The sequence below is a fragment of the Mustelus asterias genome, chromosome 5 (genome assembly GCF_964213995.1).
Source record: "Mustelus asterias chromosome 5, sMusAst1.hap1.1, whole genome shotgun sequence".
Taxonomy (NCBI): Eukaryota; Metazoa; Chordata; class Chondrichthyes; order Carcharhiniformes; family Triakidae; genus Mustelus; species Mustelus asterias.
The window spans coordinates 93,671,295-93,694,657 of record NC_135805.1 but is presented as its reverse complement, the minus strand read 5'-3'; the positions used below and the strand labels follow the sequence as shown (position 1 = coordinate 93,694,657).

The 23,363-nt window shown below is 41.3% G+C and overlaps 1 protein-coding gene across 2 annotated transcripts in view; it reads left to right on the top strand.

Annotated features, from left to right (window-relative positions):
- The window catches only part of wdr35 (WD repeat domain 35), a 120,614-nt gene that overhangs the window by 44,217 nt on the left and 53,034 nt on the right, over positions 1-23,363 (top strand). For both annotated transcript variants that reach the window (XM_078213050.1, XM_078213049.1), the window contains exons 14-18: positions 2,406-2,459; positions 4,760-4,869; positions 9,125-9,335; positions 10,366-10,446; positions 22,144-22,280. In XM_078213050.1, the coding sequence (XP_078069176.1) occupies positions 2,406-2,459; positions 4,760-4,869; positions 9,125-9,335; positions 10,366-10,446; positions 22,144-22,280 (593 nt within the window). The remainder of the gene's footprint in view (positions 1-2,405; positions 2,460-4,759; positions 4,870-9,124; positions 9,336-10,365; positions 10,447-22,143; positions 22,281-23,363) is intronic.

The window sequence follows — 23,363 nt, the reverse complement described above, 5'->3', positions numbered from 1 at the left end:
ATTTACTTCAATTTTTGGGCATGAGAGCTGTGAATGGCGAATCCATCTTCAGGTGGGAAGGTGAGATAAAGACCACAACTATGAAAAAAGCATTGCCATTTGACCTAAAACTCAGACACCAGCCCAGATACTGGTACTGTGAACATTAGAGGCTAGTTTAGAGTTGGGATAATCACATTGTAAATCATTGGGCACAAGTAGGCTGTAACCAGGATGGTGGATTAGTCAGCTTGTGTTTAAACTCATGAGATGGTAAAGTAACAGAAGAGCTTTGCTGCAGGGAACTCGGATGAGGAATAAAGAAAAATGCTGATGACGTTGTACATTAGGATGCTTAGTGTATTGACAAGCCAACCAAATAGCCTGAAGTTATTGGCTCCCTGAATGCATCCTGTAAAGCCATCTGCGCCCACCCCCAGTGAAAGTCAGGAGTCTTTCATCATTCACACTACAATTACTGGATTAGTACTATGCATGAGCACCAGGCCAGGTCTGGGCATTTGCAAAACATGTAGTAAAGAGGATTTACAAGGGTGCTTTTGTTATATATGGCTGGATAAATTTGTTGAGTGTAGTTAGTGCTGTTGATCTTTGAGTGATGTTGACAAGCGGACTTGTCATGGGGTATTTGAAATGAATGTATTGTTAGGGAATGGTGAGTTTCAGGAAGTTCTCTTTAACTGAAGAAAAGTGTAACAATGTGGTCCCTCTTGTTCTGTCCAGTTACATGTGGTGGATGTCATCTCTTCCTTCCCCTCCTATTTTTGTTTATCCTTCCATGGTAGCTTTCAGATAACTGTTGGCAGTGACTGGTCCTTAATAGTTTTGACTCATAGGATCCTGCTGTAGAAAAGAAGGGTGCTGGTGACTATGAAAGCACTAACAGAGCCATCCTTGTCCTAATTTGAGGTTCCAGGTCATTGTGAAGGACGTAAAGCAGCTCTCTTTATGGACCATAGCCTTCCATGGGGCACTACTGCTGGATCACTGCAGTGTAGAAAGTGGTGTTTGTGAAAGACCCTTTTGGTTTTTTTAAGAAAGTCCTCCTCCTTCATCCTCACAGAGGTTCCCCTTTCTGTCCATCTTTGCATGTCCTGCACAATTGGCATTGCTAAACCAGCCCTCATCCATACCTATGCAAGGAAATGTTATTTTATGCCTTTCTGTGGTCAGTAAAAGTTTCCAAATTACTCCAGCACTCACCATAATGCTTGTGCCAATTTTGCATGAGCACAAATAAGTCAAAAGCATCCTAGCTGCAACTTGTTGAGTGGCCCTTTAAATAGTCATGATGTGGAGATGCCGGCGTTGGACTGGGGTAAACACAGTAAGAAGTTTAACAACACCAGGCTAAAGTCCAACAGGTTTATTTGGTAGCAGAGTTGACTCTGCTTCTTACTACCTTTAAATAGTGCCACAGCAAAGCTCATTTTGTGACCTAATGCTTGTTACTTTAAAAGCAAAAAAGCAAGATATTGTCTCCATATTCATTGGCCAACTTTGATATCCTGTCTTGTTAACACGAGAAACATCATGATCATCCATGTTCAGCAATTCCTGCTGCACTCTGTTCACATCCCTACTTGTGCTACTCCAGTTGGGTTATGCCTTGTGGCTGGGTGGGAAGAGACCAGAGGTATCTTGCATGTAAGGAGTTATGAGGTAGCATGGGCTTTGCGTCCTTAGTGGTTGCTCTATGCCATGGGTAATGGGATTAATACATTGGCATGGGATGAATACAGAGTACATTTGTGAAATAAAAGCATTCTGTGCGTTTGGGGAATAATTTAACAGGTAATGCAGTGTCATGCATCACCTTTGTAATGCTGCACGAGGCTAGCTGTAGAGAACTGTTAAAGTGCATGGTAAGGAACCATTGTACAATCAAGGAATATTTAAGTGCAATTATTTTAGCAACTTCCCTGAGATTTCCTGCAATTATTTCCTGCAATTTCTGTGTTCGGCACAGCTGAGACTGTATGCAGTCCTTCAACCACCTCTATTGGGGCTGCTCTGACAATACTCTTGCTCTCCACATCCTCAGTTAGATTTGTCCTTGCAAAGTTTTATTCATTTTTGTGGCTCATGACGCTCTCTTTGATGTGTTGTTGGGTATGGTTAGAATATAATTTGTTATAATGTTGCTTTATCTTTTATAATGACTGAAAATATTATTTTACTGTTATTCATTGCATCTACATTCTAATACTTGGATTGATTTTAGAATGCACTTATTAGAAACTTAAAATCTGAGGTCATTTTGTGTTTTGGGGTTAGGGGAATGGGTGTGGGATTGGAGACATGACATTAATTGTATGTAGTTGAATTTTATACATTGTTTAATTTTGAAAGGGGCTAGATTGAGGTTCACATTTCATTTTACCCATGTGTTTTTCTTCCCTTAGACAACAAAGGATGCGATCTGCTGCATCACTGCATCTGATAAAATATTGATTGTGGTAACTCCATTTATTCATTTAACTAAGAAGCACTGTTTAATATAAGATGACTTTAATATTTTACTTTCAAAGGTTTATTAGTACGTTTGCATGGACCTCAATATGGACTAACTTCATAGCTCTGTTGGTAAATGAGGCCTTTGCATTCAGACTGTTGTTTCCTCTTTTTTGGGAGCTAACCAACATATTAAAGCTTCAATATCAAAGGTAGGAACTTCACGCATTTCTGGTTCAAGCTGTGCAGCCCAGCATAAAGGGAAAGCTGGAATCAGGAATACACATTGGCAATGTTAAGAGTGAAGACGAGGTCAAGAAAATTAGGGACATGTGCTTCTTAAAGGACTTGTTAGAGATTTTCGTTTACCCAAAGGCTATCTTCTAGCTGGATATCAAGCAGTATATGCACAGGCCTCAGCATGAGACACTTGGACTGCTTATTGAAGTGACTACTTACGTTGTATCCAAGAGAATATCTAAGACAAGGAACTGAACTTGTCCACTAACATTGGTGGTTATTACATCACAAATGTTGCAATGAGATGGTGCTTTTTATGTGCTTTTGCCAATTTCATAGAATCATAGAAGCAGTACAGAGCAGATTGAGGCCATTCGGCCCATCAAGTCTGCAACGACTCTGACAAAGTGTCTTTCTTACCCAGGCTCTCTCCCCCACCCTATCTCCGTAACCCCTCACATTCACCATGGTTAATCCAACCATCTAATCTATATATCTTGGGACACTAAGGGGCAATTTAGCATGGCCAATCTATTGCACATCTTTGGGCTGAGAGAGGAAACCAGAGCACCCAGAAGAAACCTATGCAAAGACAGGGAGAATGCATGAACTCCGCATAGACAGCCATCTTTAAAGTTTAAAGTTTATTTATTAGTGTCAAAAGTAGGCTTACATTAACATTGCGATGAAGTTACTATGAAAATCCCTTAGTCGTCACACTCTGGCGCCTGTTCGGATTTAGCATGACCAATGCACCTAATCCTCACATCTTTCAGACTATGGAAGGAAACCGGAGCACCCAGAGGAAGCCCACATAGACACAGGGAGAATGTGCAGACTCTGCACAGTGACCCAAGCTGGGAATTGAACCCGGGTCCCTGGCACTGTGAAGCAGCGGTACCAACCACTGTGCCACTGCGCTGCCCTACTGAGGCTGGAATTGAACCTGGGTCCCTGGTATTTTGAGGCAGTAGTGCTAACCACCTGCAAAGGATAGGCTGGAATTCTCCAGAGGTTCACGCCCAGCTGCTGTTGCCAGCGAGAATGGAGAATTTGGCACTCAGCCAAGTCTCTGTTCACTGCGGTGGGACTGGAGAATCCCAGCTGTGAGTGACGTTAAAGAATCTGGCCCACAGTCTGATTTTTCCACTGTCTTAGTTCATCTTCTGCTGAAACCCTCAATCATGCCTTTGTTACCTTGACCCTTAACTATTTCAACACACTCCTGGCTGGTCTCCGACAGCCCACACTCCATAAACTTTTTGTCATCCAAAACTCAGCTGCATATGTCTTAACTCACAGCTGTTTTCATATCACCTCCGTGCTTGCTTACGTTTCACCCAGTCAAACAATGTCTTGACATTAAAATTCTCATTCTTGTTTTGCAATCCCTTCATTGGCTTATCCCTTCCAACTGTGTAATCTCCTCCAACCCCACAACCCTCCGAGATATCTGCACTTGTTTAATTCTTGCTTCTAGCTTATCATAATTGCCCCATGATGCTTTCAGTTGGCTAGGCCCCAAATTAGAATTCCCTCCATATAGCTCTCTGACTCTATCTCCCTCTCTTTAAGATATTTTTAAAAAGAAACTACCTCTTTGGCCAATGTTTTGGTCGTCTGCACTAATATTTTCTTATGTGGTTTGGTGATGTACCTTGTTTTATAATGCTACTGTGAAGTGCCTTGGGATGTTCCGTTATGTTGAAGGCGCTATATAAACATAAATTGTAGTAAGTTGAACACCGTGCAGCTTAGTCCAACTCCAGCAATGTGTGAAGGATGCTTCATATATGAACTCCAATGAAGATCCACCACAAGTCAGAAAATCTGTGTGTCCATTACATGCACTTCTTTTCTGATGATTTTAAATTGTTGAAATTAAGCCAGCGATTTTTAGTTCTCCAGTTTTTCAGGTTATCTGGGGGGGGTGGGGAGTTGCTGGTGGCAAGGGTTTTTTTATGACTCAATTAATGATATCAACCCTGCTAATAAGAATATTGGAGATAAAAAGGTTTTTGACCAGTTGTATGCAAAATGAGTTACACTGATTTGTATTTTCCAGGGTCGCGAATCAGGAAAAATTCAGAAATATAGTTTGCCAAATGTTAGCCTGATGCAGAAGTATCTGTTCAATTACAGAAGTTATCAGTTATCGCTGAACTGTAATTCCAGGTGAGTTATTTCATAAAGTAACAAGATATGAAATTGCCTTTTTTATATCCTTTTCTATACACACTCAACATGTCCAAATTATTTGTACATTATTATATGTAAAGCTGCCACTGCGAGTAATTGTACCATTAAAGCCTAAATGGCAACTGCAGTATTTTGCTTTTGGGTTAACATTCCGGTTGATGCCCTTCTGTCAGGACTGATGATGATTGTGCAAGTTGACTATACCCAATATTTTGATGGCTGATTGTTGAGCTGAACCATTGGGCCAGATTTTTGCTACTACAGAGGTAGGTTGCTCAAATTGGGAAATTTCCTGATCTGACAGACTTACCTCAGCAGAAAGCAGATTGGTGATAGCCACAGGGGTAGTTGAGTTCAGAGGCTGGCTTGTTAAAAGGTCCCCCTTCGGTTCTCTGGAGCTTTGACCCAGTTGTTGCATTGAGCTTTTTAGGCCCATTGGCCTTTACCTCTCGAACCCCTTCAAGCCACCCCTCTCGCAGGTACTTCCCGTGTCACCTCGATTGCTTGATGTCAAGTTAGTGCCAACTCATGCGCACCTTATAATCCTCATGTCAACTTTTGCCAACCCGCCCACCACCCTTGTCTCTTACACCCTCCATTACAACTCACCCAGTATCCACCTTGGGCAGACCTCAGGAACCATTTTGAGATGAAATAAACTAAAGTTCTAAAAAAGTAATTCAGCCTCCACTATAGTAAAAAGAACTCTCATTCGTGAAAGCTAATTTAATCCTTTAAAATTTTCTCAAGTGGTTAATGTCTAAGAAAAAAAAAATTCTATTTGTAACTCCATATCAAAATCAACTAATCTTTTAATAGTGTCTTTGAGCTGTCAGTTAAACTGAACTTTGAAACCTCAACTCCTGCTGAGATAATTCTAGCTTTAGGAAATTGGCCAAAAATTCAGAAAGAGTCCTTAAGGAAATGTAAGCAAATAGCTTACATTTGGCTAAGGTGGACTGGGAGAGCAGACTGGTAGGTAGGACAGCTGAGGAACAGTGGAGGATTTTTAAGGAGATCCTTTTCAGTACTCGGCAACAATATATTCCGGTGATAAAGAAGGACTGTAAGAAAAGTGATAACCAGCCGTGGATAACGAAGGAAATTAAGGAGAGTATTAAATTAAAGACCAATGCGTACAGAGTGGCCAAAAATAGTGGAGAATCGGCAGACTGGGAAAACTTTAAGAAACAACAAAGAACGACTAAGAAAGCGATAAAGAAAGGAAAGATAGGTTATGAAGCTAGGCTATCTCTAAATATAAAAAATGATAGTAAAAGCTTTTACAAATATATAAAAAGGAATAGAGTGGCAAGAGTGAATGTTGGACCCTTGGAGGAAGAGAGGGGGGGATTTAATAGTGGGAAATGAGGAAATGGCTGAAACTTTAAATAAGTTTTTTGTGTCGGTCTTCACGGTGGAAGACACAAATAGTTTACCGAATATTAACGATAGAGGGTTGGTAGAAGGAGAGGTACTCAATACAATTAATGTTACCAGGGAGGCAGTGCTTGGTAGACTAACGGGACTGAAGGTGGACAAGTCCCCGGGCCCGGATGAAATGCATCCCAGGGTACTGAAAGAAATGTCAGAGGTAATAGCGGATGCGTTAGTGGTTATTTATCAAAATTAGTTGGATTTTGGGGTAGTGCCGGCGGATTGGAAAACGGCTAATGTTACGCCGCTGTTTAAAAAAGGAAATAGACAAAAGGCGGGTAACTACAGGCCGGTTAGCTTAACGTCTGTAGTTGGGAAAATGTTGGAATCCATCATTAAAGAAGAAATAGCAGGCCATCTGGATAAGAATGGTTCGATTAAGCAGACGCAGCATGGATTCATGAGGGGAAAGTCGTGCTTGACGAACTTGTTGGATTTTTATGAAGATGTGACTAGTGCGGTTGACGGAGGGGAACCGGTGGATGCGGTGTTTTTGGATTTCCAAAAGGCGTTTGATAAGGTGCCTCACAAAAGGTTGCTGAAGAAGATTGGGCCACACGGAGTTGGGGGTAGGGTGTTAGCGTGGATTGGGGATTGGCTATCCGACAGGAAGCAGAGAGTCGGAATAAATGGGTGCTTTTCTGGTTGGCAGATGGTAACTAGTGGCGTGCCGCAGGGATCGGTACTGGGGCCTCAACTATTTACCATTTATATAGACGATCTGGAGGAGGGGACTGAGTGTAGGGTAACAAAGTTTGCAGACGACACAAAGATAAGTGGAAAAGTGAATCGTGTGGAGGGCGTAGAACGTCTGCAGAGAGATTTGGACAGGCTGAGTGAGTGGGAGAGGATCTGGCAGATGGAGTATAACGTTGACAAATGCGAGGTTATTCACTTTATTCAGGAAATAATAGCAAATTGGATTATTATCTAAATGGAAAAAAATTACAACATGCTACTGTGCAAAGGGACCTGGGGGTCCTTGTGCATGAGACGCAAAAACCCAGTCTGCAGGTGCAACAGGTGATCAAGAAGGCAAATGGGATGTGGGCCTATATCGCAAGGGGGATAGAATATAAAAGCAGAGATGTTTTGCTGCATCTGTACAGGGCATTGGTGAGGCCGCAGCTGGAATACTGTGTGCAGTATTGGTCCCCTTATTTGCGGAAGGATACATTGGCCTTGGAGGGAATGCAGAGAAGGTTCACCAGGTTGATACCAGAGATGAGGGGTGTTGATTATGAGGAGAGACTGAGCAGATTGGGTTTGTACTCGTTGGAATTTAGAAGGCTGAGGGGGGGATCTTATAGAGACCTATAAGATAATGAAGGGGCTGGATAGGGTAGAGATGGAGAGATTCTTTCCACTTAGAAAGGAAGCTAGAACTAGAGGGCACAGCCTCAAAGTAAGAGGGGGTCAGTTTAGGACAGAGTTGAGGAGGAACTTCTTCTCTCAGAGGGTGGTGAATCTCTGGAATTCTCTACCCACTGAAGTGGTGGAGGCTACCTCGTTGAATATGTTTAAATCATGGATAGATGGATTCCTGATCGGTAAGGGAATTAGGGGTATGGGGATCAGGCGAGTAAGTGGAATTGATCCACTTCAGATCAGCCATGATATTTTTGAATGGCGGGGCAGGCTCGAGGGGCTAGATGGCCTACTCCTGCTCCTATTTCTTATGTTCTTATGTAACTGCTCGTGTTTTAACTTCTCTCAGAAGTAGCTTTTTTTTTAAAACAGTGAACATTTTAAAAGCTTCACATCATGACAATTATGCAGACCTATCTAGCCTTCATGAGCCTTTATATCAACTCAATAAATTCATGACTCCCACATTGGCCCAATCCCTTGTGGCAGCCAACATGTGATCTCTTTGAACTTGGCTCTTAATTTTAGGATTGAGTTTCCCTCATGTGATTCACATCACGCCAATGTCCCCTATTGGCAGAAATGGGATCTGTTGGAAATGGGAGTGGGAGTTCTGTAGTGGGTCCTACCCACCATTTTGGAAGCTCTACAGAGTCATGGAGTCTCTGCAAAAATCAGGCCCGTTAATTCTGGGTGGTATTTTCCATGTTGGCTCAGACACAAAAAGCAGCATGTGGCTCGCCAGCTGCACTGCTGGCTTTTCTCACCATATTTTAAATGCTTCAAAAAAAAATGGTGGAAGCCTGGATCATTAGAAGCATTTAAAGTGAAGGTGGATAAATATTTGATAGGTTGAGAATAGAGGGCTATGGGGAATTGGCAGAGAAAAGGAGTTGAAGCCAGCATAGATCAGCCATGATTTGTATTGAATGGCAGAGCAGGTTTGAAGGGCATGATGGCTTAATCCTGCTTCTATCTCTTGTGTTCTTGAGTTGTGCTTCACGTTTGTAAAAAGCAGTTGTAAACCTCACCAATGTGACGTCAGATCAGTGAGGGGGGAATTCCAAAGTTGTGGGCGGGGTGATATGGCGGGGAAACCCATTAATTAAGGACAGGAACTTTGATACGTCACTGGTGAGTGCCGGGGAAAATCGCAAAATGAGATCTCGCCAGCGAGATTCTTGCTTTCCAAGTCTTGTGAGATTTTTGTGCCTGAGTGGAGGTAGGTGTGTATTTGCAGCCTCAATTACTAATTCCATAAATGTTGCACAAGCTGCTGAGTATTTCGAGCACATCTGCAGAATTTTCTTTTGGACACACAATACCTGTAAGTAGAATCATTTAAGACATTTACACTAGGTAGTATAGAAAAATTGAACTATATTGAGTAGAAACACTAACAATGTAACTTTTTTGATTTGTCTAGCCGCCTTGCCATCATTGATATTGCAGGTGTTCTGACATTCTTTGACCTTGAGTCCAGAACAACAGACAGTACGGGTCAGCAAGTGGTGGGAGAACAGCTGAAATTTGAACGTAAAGATGTTTGGGATATGAAGTGGGCAAATGATAATCCAGATTTGTTTGCCATGATGGAGAAGACGAGAATGTATGTTTTTAGAAACTTGGATCCTGAGGTGAGATTTGCATATTTCCTGAATTAAAGCTAACATGGTATTTCAGAAAACAAAAACAAAAATGTTGGAAACCTTCATCAGGTAAGGCAACATCTATGGAAACAACAGAAGATTATTGGTCTGCAAACCTCCAAGAGCTGTTCTTGAGCCTGCATTAAACTTTGAGACAGTGTAGATGGCAACGACATATCTGCCAGAGTAGCGATGGCCAGAAAATTAAAGTGGTTGTTGATATGGAGCTTGGGGTCACATTGGTGGAGGGAACAAAAATAACAGTTGCCCAATAGAGGAGGCAGCATTGGGAAGCAGTATATTTGGAAGAACACAAATTGCTATCTTACCTGGAAACAGTATTTTGAGTCCTGATCAGTAGTGAGAGTATATGTATTTCCTTCACTTACGTGGGAAGTGGCCAAGGGAAAAGAGGTCAGGTGGTAGGTGAGGCGAAAGAATGAATTAGGGTGTCACAGAAGGAATGGCAATTTTAGCTTGTTTAATGTTGACCCTGATTTTTAACCTAGAATTGAATCGGGCAGTGACCTGTTTGCCGGGTAAATCCTCTTCTGCCATCTTCTAATAGGCTTGCCTGCTACATGTACTGGCTACTGAGGCTCCTGTTACTGCTCCTCTTGTTCTGCCTTTGTCGAATTAAACTGGTAATAATGGCACCCAGCACCCATAAAGCTGCAGGAGCTTCATAAGGGTTTGGTGAGGCAAAACATTCTAATAAAGACGTAATCTGTTGCCAGCAAGGGTAGGTTAAAGTCACAACTGACATTCTGAGACAGGTTTATTTGGAAAGTCTGATGTATGTTTTAGTTTTATAATATTTACCATAGTGGTGCTTTTAAGCTATAAATTTTCATTGATGTATTTGGGAACAGAATGTATTTTGGAGTTCATGCTTCTATTCATTTGTAATGGAGAAAATGCTGAATGCCGTGTAGTAAGTTATACTTTGAAACCAATTTTGTGCTGCAGTAGTTTTTTTGGTACTTACAATGCTGGAATTTTCTTTTAATTTTTATAGGAACCAATTCAAACATCTGGGTATATATGCAATTTTGAAAACTTGGAAATCAAGTCTGTACTTTTGGATGAAATTTTGAAGGTAATTTTTAATACAATGTTTATCTTGTGTAAGAAATAAATCATGGAAGATTATTTGCCCAAATAATGTTGGTAAAGACCATTAATCATGTGCATTTTAATGTTGTTTCTGCTTTCATGATTGATATTCTTAATATTTGTCCATAAAGAATCTTTGTGTTATTCTGTAGCTCATCTATGTTACTAGTCCAGCTATATCTGAATGCTTAGCCCCAGTATTCAGATATAGCTGGAGTGTTACCACACTCACAACCCCATTGGGGGTGTGAGTGAGTGTGGTAACACATCTAACACCTCAGCAACCAGAACTTGGTGGGTATGTCGGTGCCAGCGACAGGAAGGGAAGAAAATAGGTTGGCATTCAGAACTGTGGCTTGGTTGTTGGGTGTGGGCCAATTGTCAATTGCAGTAGTGAGAAGAAGGCGTGATTGGCAGAATGCAGGCCAAAGACTTACTTGATGGACCGGGGGGGCATTCCTGTTTTCTCCTCCTCATTCACAAAGACATACTTTAAAAAACATTAATCTGCTGGAGACAGAAGTTCTTGCCTCTTACTTTACTACTTCTGCTTTCTGTCTAAAGAGGTGTTGCTTGCACATTTCCAGAATCTAGGGAATTTTGGAATGTCACAACTAATGCATCTATTATCTCTGCAGCTACTTCTTTAAAGACTCTAGGAAACAAGCCATCAGATCCTGGGGACTCATCAATATTTAGTTTGAATCGTTTTCCCAGTACCTTTTCTCTCAAGTGATTGTTTTAAGTTCCATTCCCCTTTTTACCTCTTGATTCTCGAGTATTCATGGTATGTTTTTGTCTTCTATAATGCTTCCACCTTTTCCATGCTTCCCATTATTAATTCCCCATTCTCACCCTCTAAGATTACTCTATTCCTTTTTAAATATTTGTAGAAACTCTTATTATCTCTTAATTTCTTCCTCTTTTTTTTAGTGATTCTTTGCTGATTTCTAAAATCTATCCAATCTACTGACCTACTATGAATCTTCACAGTATTGTATGCTTTTCTTTCAATTTGAAACTATCCTTCCTTAGTTAACCAGGGATGGTACATTCTTCTCAGAGTCTTTTTCTCAATGGAAGATAACTTTGCTTAGAGTTATGGAACATCTCCCACAATGTCTGCCACTGTTTCTCTACTGTCCTATCTTTTCATCTATTTTCTTAGTTCATTTTAGCAGTATAAAGGAAATCAATGGAGGTAGCAAACTTGACGTACATGGATTTCAGAAGGCTTTCGACAGAGTCGCACATGACAGATTAGTTAAAAAATTAAAAGCTCTTGGGATCCAAGACAAAGTTGGAGGTTAGATCCAAGACTGAATCAGTAATAGGGAGTAATAGGTAATGATTGATAGATGTTTGTGTGACTGGAAAGTGTTTTCCACTGGGGTTTTTAAAGGCTCAATTTGGGTCCCTGCCTCTTTGTGATATATATCAGTGATTTCAACTTAATTGTAAGGAACATGATTAAGGAATCTGCAGATGATTCAAAAATTGGCCATGTGGTTGAGAGTGAGGAAGAAAGCTGAAGACTGCAGGAAGATATCTGTTGACTAGTCAGGTGGACAGCAATGTGGCAAATGGAAGTGTGAGGCAATGCAATTGGAGAACACAAACTGGATGAACTAAATAAACACAATAAATGATTGAATTCTGAGAACTGTAAAGTAACAGGGATCTTGGAATGTATGTCCAGCGATCTCCAATGATATCAGGATAGTTGAGACATATGGTGTACTTTCTTTTCTTGGCCAAAGCTTAAGAATATCAGAGCAGGTTATGCCTGGACCATATAGAACACTAGTCAGACCACAGCTAGAGTATTGTGTACAGTTCTGGTCACTAGAAGGATGTGATCTCACTAGAGATGGTACAGAGAAGATTTATGAGGATGTTGCCAGGAATGGAGAATTTTGGCTATGAGGGAAGATAGGATAAGCTAGAGTTGTTTTCTTTGGAACAGAGGAGGCTGAGGGAAGATTTGATGTGTATAAAATTATAAGGTGCTTGGATAGAGTGGATAGAAAGGGCTTGTTTCTGTTAGCAAAAAGTACAGGGCACAGATTTAAAAGAACTGGTAGAAGATGAGAGTTGAATAGTAATTTGTTTTCATCCTTAAGGTAGTTAAATTGTGGAGCTCATTGCCTAAAAGAGTGGTTGAAGGAGAAACCTTCATTTTATTAAAAAATGCTTGGTTATGCATTTGAGATGCTAAAATTGACTTGATGAAATTCTATAATTTGCTACAGGGCCACAGAACCAAGAGGTGGAAGATGCAATTAGACTGTATATTTTTTTTTGTTTGACATGGAAATGATGGATGTGTTGTAAAATTGGGCACCATGCCATGTGCATCACTCCTGACACCTGCTCACCTCCGCTCTTACCACAATTTTACCAGCAACAGGGAAGGCATTGGGTGGCCCATCTACTCTGGGCCAATTGAGGCCGTTAAATGGCCAATTAATGGGTAATTAATGGTCATATCTGGGTACCTTCTCCCACTATTGCTGGGATTTCACCCAGACAGGATGGCATCAAATAAACAGCTCAGCAGATTTTACTGCTTGGGCTGGTAGTTAACCAAGGGGGTTGGATGTGGTTCTGCCAATTGGAGACCACCCGAAGGTCTTCCCACGTTCCATTTCACTTTTTTCTGCCCTGTGCACCCTGCTCTCAACCCCACTCAGTTCTCCCCTCTCCAGGGCCTGCCAGGCTCGCCCCAGTGACCCTTCCCTCCCTTTTCCTACCTGCTCCTGCTCCTCCTTCTACTTAATTTTGCATCTGCCTCAATTAATAGAACAATAAGACCGTAGAATCCCTACAGTGTAGAAGGAGGTCTGTTGAATCTGTACCGACTCTCCGAAAGGGCACCTTCCCATGCCCACCCCCTACCCTATCCTTGTAACTCCACGCATTTGCCATGGCTAATCCACCTAACCTACACATGTTGTTTGGGTCTGATTGCAGTCCCTGCAGTGACCACTGCTTGTAGAGAGACTGGAGAGCTGCCAGCCATTTGATTTTCCAACAGCTCTGAGGCAGGCCTACCTCCATGGTGGGAATGGAAGGCCTGTCTCAAATCAGTTAATAGCCTGACGGCTGATAAATGACTGTGTGACGAGCTGGCCAAGCGGCGATTGCTTCACCCCCCAACCTTGATGCCGAGTGGCTGTGAACTTTGCCCTACTGCTGTTTCTATCTTTCTCAAGAACAACACTAAATAAGATCTAGTATTAGACACTCAAATCTTATACAATTAAACCTCAACTTGGTACTGTTGTATTTTCATCTCTAGTTCTGATATTTTCATCTCTAGTTCTGAATTGAGCAAAATTTGATTTGATGAAATCCATATTTTACTGCTTAGTGATTTGAGCAGGCTCCAACTAGAGTATAAGGCAGCACAGATGTTCCCCTACTCAAAATTGACTTTCTTAACACCTTAGTGAGCATAAAATTAAATCCTTTTAATTAAGGCAAATAAGTGATCTCTATCATTGTATTTGAATTTGCATACAAGTCAGTAGCTTATTTCTGAGTGCTGATTTCTTCATTGGTTGAGATATTTGTGCTTGGTTTACTATTTCTGGTCTGGAGTGAATCCAAGTTACACTAAAAGGTTAAAGCAATTGGAATTTAGGTCTCCAGTCCAACACCAGTCTGTACTGGTCAGACAACATTATGGTGGCCTGATTCATAAACATTCAAGAGCATTTCCTTGTCTGGATCCCTGGTGTCTGAATCACATAGGCACCATTATGACCCAACATCTAAATGGGGTGATCAGTTTGGTGGTTAGGTCCTCTTGATATACACATGTGAATAGATACTAAACTATAAGATGACTCATTAATTTCCAGACAGTGTTATATGATGGTGAGTTGAATCTGTCTGCAGTTTGAGTAACTATTGGCACTCAAAGTATGATTCTAGAAACTGATAGGGGCTCTATGATTTGCCGTTTTCTTGAAGCCACAGGCAATGTTTAGTTTAGTTTGGTTCTTAATCGTTAAACTACCACAATGTAAATAGAACTCATGATTAAGTGCACAAGTCTCAGTTATTTTCAAACACATCATCAAAAGAATTAGTTGAATGGATTTTGAATTGTTTTTCCCTTTGGTAAGAAACAATTTTGAAAGATAAACTGTTTCTCTACAATGAATTTTTACTTTTGGACCTGGTTGCAGCGGAGCAGGCTGGCACTGGGTCAGGAGCCCTAAAGTGTGTGGATGCGTTTTGCTGTGGCTTTTTGACTCAGCCATGACATTAGCACAGTGTTTCTGGGTTTACTGATCAACTGAAAGTGGGCGGACGTGATCTTAATCTGTACCTGACTATTCAATCTTATGTTTCACTGAAATTGAATCTTTATTATGAGAAAAGATGATGACACATTATATTAATGTATTAAATCCAACTTAGCCAACATTACCATAAATTAACCCTGTTCGCAACATAAGCAAAATCTTATTGTTTTTGTTTCACATCAGAATTTGTGTAAATATCATAGTTTAATTGCATCTTTCCCTAACTTTAGTGGAATAGCATGGTTCTAATGTGAAAAGTAAGAAACTCTATTATTTGCTTATCATAAATATTATTTATATGACTGATATTTATTTATTTTAACAAATTCTACTTTAAAAAATGCTAATTACTTGGAAACTTTGAAGGGCTCCTTGGCAGGGAGGATTGGAGGTCTTTTGGTGAGGGTGGGTGAAGAGTGGGTGGATGATCAGAGATCTGGCTGAGGCAAAAGGGTTTGGAGGCCTGGGAGGGAAGGTTGTGGAAGGGGTGGGGGGCACCCAATCATGGAGGCTCTTCAGGCACGCACCTAGACCTGGAGATACATGTATTTACCTCCCAAGTCCACCAAGTTCTCCATGGATGAGGCTGCCTGGTTTCCTGTTGTTTGGGAAACACAACATACAAGAGTTAAAGTTGAAATTCTGAATTACAATGAGGTTCATAATCTCATTATCATATTTAAAGTTCCGTTCTATTTCTTTGGAGTTGGTTTGTCACCCTTCCAATTTCCAGCCTCAGTTGTAGCTGGAAACAGGTGGGTTTTGGTCAGGAAACAGTTTATTTATGGGGAAGTGATTGTTCCACAGGCGCAGGCTGAGGGTAAGGGAGCTTGTTTGTGCACTAATTTATTTAATTATTTTTCAGTTAAATTTGTGAAAAAAATCGGAGGTTTTTTTTTTCAAAACAGGAAATAGGCCCAGCAGCAGCCTGGGAAGGTTTTGGAGGGTTTAAAAGTAGGCCGCACCGTTGAGCGGGCAGCGTCGTTAGTGGGCAGCAGAGTGAGCAGGGGACAGAGTGAGAGCGGAAGGGCTTTGGCTCAAAACAGGCTTCGGCGAGAACAGGCAGAGGCGAGAGTAGGTTATTTTTTCTTTTTCAGAAAGTTTATTCCTGTATTTCCCCAGAGCAAAAAAAAAAATGCCAGGCAAGATGTTGGAATGCTCCACTTGCAGGATGTGGGAGATCAGGGAGACCTCCGGTATCCCTGACGACAGCACCTGCAAAAGATGCATTCAGCTGCAGCTGCTAGCTAAGCGTGTTAGGGAACTGGAGAAGGAGCTTGATGACCTCCATCTAATTCGGGAGAATGAGACGTATATAGACAGTAGCTTTAGGGAGATAGTTACACCTAAGCAGCAGAGCACAGGAAATTGGGCTACTGTAAGGAGAGGAAATGGCAGTGTGAAAGGACAGGCAGAGCAGGGTTCCCCAGTGGACATACCCCTCCACAACAGGTATACTGAATTGGATACTGTTGTGGCAGATGCTTTACCTGGGACAAGCTGCGACAGCCGGAACTCTGATACTGAGTATGGTTCTACAGCGCAAAAGGGTGGGATGAAGAAGAGGAGAGCAGTACTGATAGGGGACACGATGGTCAGAGGTATGGACCGGAGGTTCTGTGGTCGGGACAGAGACTCCCGCATGGTTTGTTGCCTCCCAGGTGCCAAGGTCAGCGATGTCTCTGATCGCGTGCACAGCGTTCTAAAGAGGGAAGGTGATCAGCCAGATGTCGTGGTACATGTCGGTACCAATGACGTGGGAAGGAAGAGTGAGGAGGTCCTAAAGAGTGAGTACAAAGAGCTTGGAAGGAAGTTAAAAAGCAGGACCCCGAGGGTAGTAATCTCAGGATTGCTATCTGAGCCACATGCCAGTGAGAGCAGGAGTAGGATGCTTGGGCGGATAAACACGTGGCTGAGGAACTGGTGCAGGGGGCAGGGTTTCCAATTCTTGGATCATTGGGACCTCTTCTGGGGCAGGTGGGACCTGTACAAGAGAGACGGGTTACACCTAAACTACAAGGGGACCAATATACTTGCAGGGAGATTTGCTAGTGTTATTGGGGAGCGTTTAAACTAGATTTGCAGGGGGGTGGGAACCAGAGTGCCAGAGCAGATAGTGGAGCAGGGGTAAAAAGACAGGTTAGTTCAAGCAAAATCACAAATGGAAGGGTAGAGTGTGGTGGAAATAATTTCTTGAGGTGTGTCTATTTCAATGCCAGGAGTATTGTAGGGAAGGCAGATGAGCTGAAGGCGTGGATAGACACCTGGAAATATGACATTATAGCCATTAGTGAAACTTGGCTACAGGAGGGGCAGGACTGGCAGCTCAATGTTCCAGGGTTCCAATGTTTTAGGCGGGATAGAGGCAGAGGGATAAAAGGTGGGGGGGTGGCATTGTTGGTCAGGGAAAATGTTACAGCGGTACTCAGGCAGGATAGATTAGGGAGTTTGTCTACAGAGGCCCTATGGGTGGAGCTGAGAAACAGGAAAGGTATGACCACATTAATGGGCTTGTATTATAGACCACCCAATAGTCAGCGAGAACTGGAGGAGCAAATCAGCGGAGAGATAGCTGACAACTGCAAGAAACACAAAGTTGTGATAGTAGGGGATTTTAATTTTCCACATATAGATTGGGACTCGCATACTGTTAAAGGTTTAGACGGGGTAGAGTTTGTAAAATGTGTTCAGGAGAATTTTCTACATCAGTATATAGAGGTGCCAACTAGAGAGGATGTGATATTGGATCTCCTATTGGGAAATGAGTTAGGGCAGGTGATGGATGTGAGTGTGAGGGAACACTTTGGATCCAGTGATCATAATGCCATTAGTTTCAACCTGATCGTGGATAAGGATAGATCTGGTCCTCGGGTTGAAGTTCTGAACTGGAAAAAGGCCAAATTTGATGAAATGAGAAGGGATCTGGGAAGTGTGGATTGGCACAGGCTGTTCTCTGGTAAGGATGTAAATGGAAAGTGGGAGGCCTTCAAAGGAGAAATTTTGAGAGTGCAGAGTTTGTATGTTCCTGTCAGGATTAAAGGCAAAGTAAATAGGAATAAGGAACCTTGGTTCTCGAGGGAGATTGTAACACTGATTAAGAGGAAGAGAGAGTTGTATGAAATGTAGAGGCAGCAAGGAACACATCAGATGCTCGAGGAGTATAAAAAGTGCAAGAAGCTACTTAAGAGGGAAATCAGGAGGGCTAAAAGAAGACATGAGGTTGCTTTGGCAGACAGAGTGAAGGAAAATCCAAAGAGCTTCTATAGGTATGTTAGGAGCAAAAGGATAGTGAGGGATAAAATTGGTCCTCTTGAAGACCAGAGTGGTACACTGTGTATGGAACCAAAAGAGATGGGGGAGATACTAAATGGTTTTTTTGCATCTGTATTTACTGAGGAAACGGGCATGGAGGCTACGGAAATAGGGCAAACTGGTAGGGAGGCCATGGAACCTTTACAGATTAAAGGGGAGGAGGTGCTCGCTGTCTTGAGGCAAATCAGAGTGGATAAATCCCCAGGACCGGACAGGGTATTCCCACGGACCTTGCGGGAAGCTAGTGTTGAACTTGCAGGGGCCCTGGCAGACATATTTAAAATGTCAGTATTCACGGGGGAGGTGCCGGATGATTGGAGGGTGGCTCATGTTGTTCCGTTGTTTAAAAAAGGTTCCAAAAGAAATCTGGGAAATTATCGGCCAGTAAGTTTGACGTTGGTGGTGGGCAAGTTATTGGAAGGTGTGATAAGGGATAGGATCTACAAATATTTGGATAGACAGGAACTTATTAGGGAGAGTCAACATGGCTTTGTGCGTGGTAGGTCATGTTTGACCAATCTATTAGAGTTTTTCGAGGAGGTTACCAGGAAAGTGGATGAAGGGAAGGCGGTGGATGTTGCCTACCTGGATTTCAGCAAGGCCTTTGACAAGGTCCCTCATGGGAGGTTAGTTAGGAAGGTTCAGTCGCTAGGTATGCATGGGGAGGTAGTAAATTGGATAAGACACTGGCTCAATGGAAGAAGCCAGAGAGTGGTTGTGGAGGATTGCTTCTCTGAGTGGAGGCCTGTGACTAGTGGTGTGCCGCAGGGATCGGTGTTGGGTCCATTGTTGTTTGTCATCTATATCAATGATCTGGGTGATAATGTGGTAAATTGGATCAGCAAGTTTGCTGATGATACAAAGATTGGAGGTGTAGTGGACAGTGAGGAAGGTTTTCAAAGCTTGCAGAGGGATTTGGACCAACTAGAAAAATGGGCTGAAAAATGGCAAATGGAATTTAACGCAGACAAGTGTGAGATATTGCACTTTGGAAGGACAAACCAAAGAAGAACGTACAGGGTAAATGGTAGGACTCTGAAGAGTGCAGTTGAACAGAGGGATCTGGGAATACAGGTACAGAGTTCCCTAAAAGTGACGTCACAGGTGGATAGGGTCGTAAAGAGTGCCTTTGGTACATTGGCCTTTATAAATCGGAGTATCGAGTATAAAAGTTGGAGTGTTATGGCAAGGTTATATAAGGCATTGGTGAGGCCGAATTTGGAGTATTGTGTACAGTTTTGGTCACCTAGTTATAGGAAGGATGTAAATAAGATTGAAAGAGTGCAGAGAAGGTTCACAAGGATGTTGCCGGGACTTGAGAAGCTGAGTTACAGAGAGAGATTGAATAGGTTGGGACTTTATTCCCTGGAGCGTAGAAGATTGAGGGGAGATTTGATAGAGGTGTATAAGATTTTGATGGGTATAGATAGAGTGAATGCAAGCAGGCTTTTTCTGCTGAGGCTAGGGGAGAAAAAAACCAGAGGGCATGGGTTAAGGGTGAAAGGAGAAAAGTTTAAAGGGAATATTAGGGGGGGCTTCTTCACGCAGAGAGTGGTGGGAGTGTGGAATGAGCTGCCGGATAAAGTGGTAAATGCGGGGTCACTTTTAACATTTAAGAAAAACTTGGACAGGTTCATGGATGAGAGGGGTGTGGAGGGATATGGTCCAAGTGCAGGTCAGTGGGACTGAGGCATAAAATGGTTCGGCACAGACAAGAAGGGCCAAAAGGCCTGTTTCTGAGCTGTAATTTTCTATGGTTCTATGATGGTATAGTGCTATTGTTACAGGACCAGTATTCTAGAGACCCAGGGTAACCTGGGACTTGGGTTCGAATCCCATCATGGAAGAGGGTGAAATTTGAATTCCGTTAAAAACAAATCTGGAATTAAAAGTCTAATGATGATGTTGATTATCGTTAAAAAAAATAACCTCCTCCAATATAATATCCTTTAGGAAAGGAAATTTGCCGTCCTTACCTGGTCTGGCCTGCATGTGACTTCAGATCCATAGCAATGTGGTAGACTTTTAACTACCTTAACTACTCTTTGTACCTTCCAAAATGGCTGAGCAATCCATTCAATTCATGGACAATTAATTCTGGTCTAGCTAGTGATGACAACATCCCATGAATGAATTTTTAAAAATCCCCACCTGAACCAAACTTTTTCGGTTAAAATCTTCCAACTATCTACAGTTGAATCGACAATTATCTGACACTCAGGACAGCATTAGAGAATTATTCTAATTGTACTAAATAATAATTTGATTAATTGAGTAATTAAGTTTTGAGGCCCTTGGATTTAAAGGGACAGTGATGGCAATTAAAACTCACGGGATTGAAAAGATAGTAGCAGCATGGATATAAAATTGGCTAATGGATAGAATGCATAGAGTGGTGGAATGAGTGGCTGTTTTTTGGATCAGAGGGAAGGATATAGTGGTGTTCCCCGTGGGTAAGGACCAAATGTTCTTTGTTATTTATTAATGACCTGGACTTGGGCATATGGTACATGATTTCAAAGTTTAGGAAATGATTCAAAACTCTTATACATTGTAAACATTGAGGAGGATAGTAGCAGAGTTCTGAAAAACATGGACAAATTGCAAAATTGTGCAGAAATGTGGCAGATGAAATTTAATACAGGGAATGTACTTTGTGGTAGGAAAAATGAGCAGAGGCATAATGAACTAAATAGTATTAATTTAAAGGGGAAACTGGAACACTGAAACCTTGGGATATGTGTATACAAATCTTTGAAAGTGGCAAGACAGGTTGAGAAGGCTGTTTAAAAAAAGTATAATGGGTGCTTAGATATTATTGCTATCAATGAAACTAATATACAGTATCTTTAACATCATAAAATGTCGCAAGGTATTTTACAGAAGCATTTTAAATGAACTTTAACATGAGCTGTATAAGGAGATAGATATTAGGCAGATGACAAAAGCTCTTTGAGTGCAGTGCTGTTAGTTGTTAATGTGGTTTCTATTTATGTTTGGAGGTATTCCCTACTGATCCATATAAATTAGTGTCGCATGTATTCTCCCTAGGTGACCTGAAATCGTAGGCTGATGTATGATATTCAAGGTTTATATAACCTTTCCTCAGTGTAAAGTCCACTCCTGTTTGCTCTCATTTTGTAGACAGGTATAACTGCTACTGGCCCAACAGAATTTGACTCCTGTATGCACACTGTGATCAATTGAAATCTAATATGGTAAAAGAGTCTGAAACCAATATTAGACCTTGCTGGAAATGAACCTTGTGCTAGTTTCAGACTTTTGACCATAACTGCAGGTTCTCTTACTAATTTGGCATGTTTTTTTCCCGGTGCAGAATAAATGTACAATTGCCATACGTCTTTTTGGACTCATCGAGCTAGATCTTACCAAAAAATGGTAGTGTTGTTTCTCTCCAGAGAAACCAATCAGTTTTCTCTCCAAATCTTATGACACGCTTCCAAAAAAAAATCAAGAGGGCATGTTTCCTGCCATCATACAGGGGCGCATGTCAGCTACACATGTCAGCAAAACCAGCTGCACAGATTGTGATGCCATTTTTAAAGGCTGTCCCGGTCATAACCTGTATAAACTTAACTTAATAATACATTATTCCTGGATCGAAGTTTGTTTTAGAGTGTAAAACTGTTTATAGCAAATAAGACAAATTGCTCTTTTGTAAATGGCTTGTGCTGTACTTCAGTTCTTTTTCTGCATTATAAAAATTTATCAGGTTCATACATATGATAGTCAAACAGTCTCCAAACCTTTGGTTTATTGTTGAGTCAGTAGTCCATGAGAGTTTAAGGGAAAGCACATTGGCCTGAACTTTCCACTGATAGGTTATCAAAGTTCAGAAATGTACTTTGTTTTAAATGTATTCCATTCATTGGTGTCACACTACATGGATAAATCCTTTGCATTGTCTCACCTGGTTTCTGCAGTCCCAGTACTATTATACAAGAATGTAAAATTAATGAAAAATATGCTATTGATCATTTATCTTGTGGATTTACTTTAATAAAGATGATGCATATCAATCTTTCTTCTAGGAGCCAAGCCAGCCTAACAAAGACTATATAATTAATTTTGAAATTCGTTCACTACGTGATAGCCGAAGTCTTATAGAGACTGTTGGGATTGAAGATGCCTGCATGTTCATTGAAGAAAATCCTCATCCTAGACTTTGGTAAGAAGTACATCTCAATAACACATATTTTACCTCTGTTATTTTACTTTCAACTTGGATAATATTTTCCCAGCTTTCAGCCAGTTGGCATAGCCTCTGTTTCATATTCAAGCAGTCTTCACATGCAAATGAACTTTGTAGTCATCCCATGGAGGAGAGAATACTTGCTTGTGATGCTTCTCTATCCCTGCTATACATGAAGGCTCATTCTTAGTTGGATTCATAAGTTTTTTCTATTGTCTTCCATGCAACAAAACCTTTGGATTAATTTATGAAGGTTTTTCTTGAGTATATATTTTGCAATTCTTATCTGAACTGCAGAGCTCGTAAATAGAAAGTTCTGTCAAAATTCCATTAGGTTTCTCCAGATTTGTTTGGGAGCTTTAGTCTATGATTTTTTTCAACTGGTTTTCATTGATTCTACCTTGAGTTGCAGTTCACATCAAATGAACTAGTAAGTATCAAAAATTCCTTTCCTTTCTAATATACTCTTAGAGGAATTATTGAGTGCAACAACAGACTTGAATTATTATAGCTAAGAATTGACCTTCCTTTCAGACCAGTGAAAATTTTGTATTGAAGACTAAACCAGCATGAACCTTGAAAGTATATCACTTTACATTCTTTCAAGTACTCAGTAACTTCCAGTCTGAGCAACAAGAGCCTAGCTGTGAGTGCCACTGGTGGTCTCATTAAAGTAGCCCCAGACTTAGATGGGAAGGATGTGATGGAGTTTATTTCATCAATATGCTAGCGTGGATGAATAGTCAAATCCATCATAATGATCCCCAGGAATTCCAATTAACTTTACGATCTCAGGTTTCAATAGTTGTGGTGTCACAAAGTTCCAAAACGATTTCTTAAAGGCTTGCAGCATTAAAAACAAGCATTTTGTTTTCTGCTATCATGTGCGGTATCAGAATGGAATATGGAGGCATTTTCATCTTTAGAAGCTGCTACTTAACTTGCTAAGATTCTACTGCTTCTGCTTAACACCAGCTCTGGTGCTACATAGTGATAAAAACACCATATGAAACAGGCCTGGAAAATACACAAGCTGAATTTGGTTCTGAACAAGCCTAC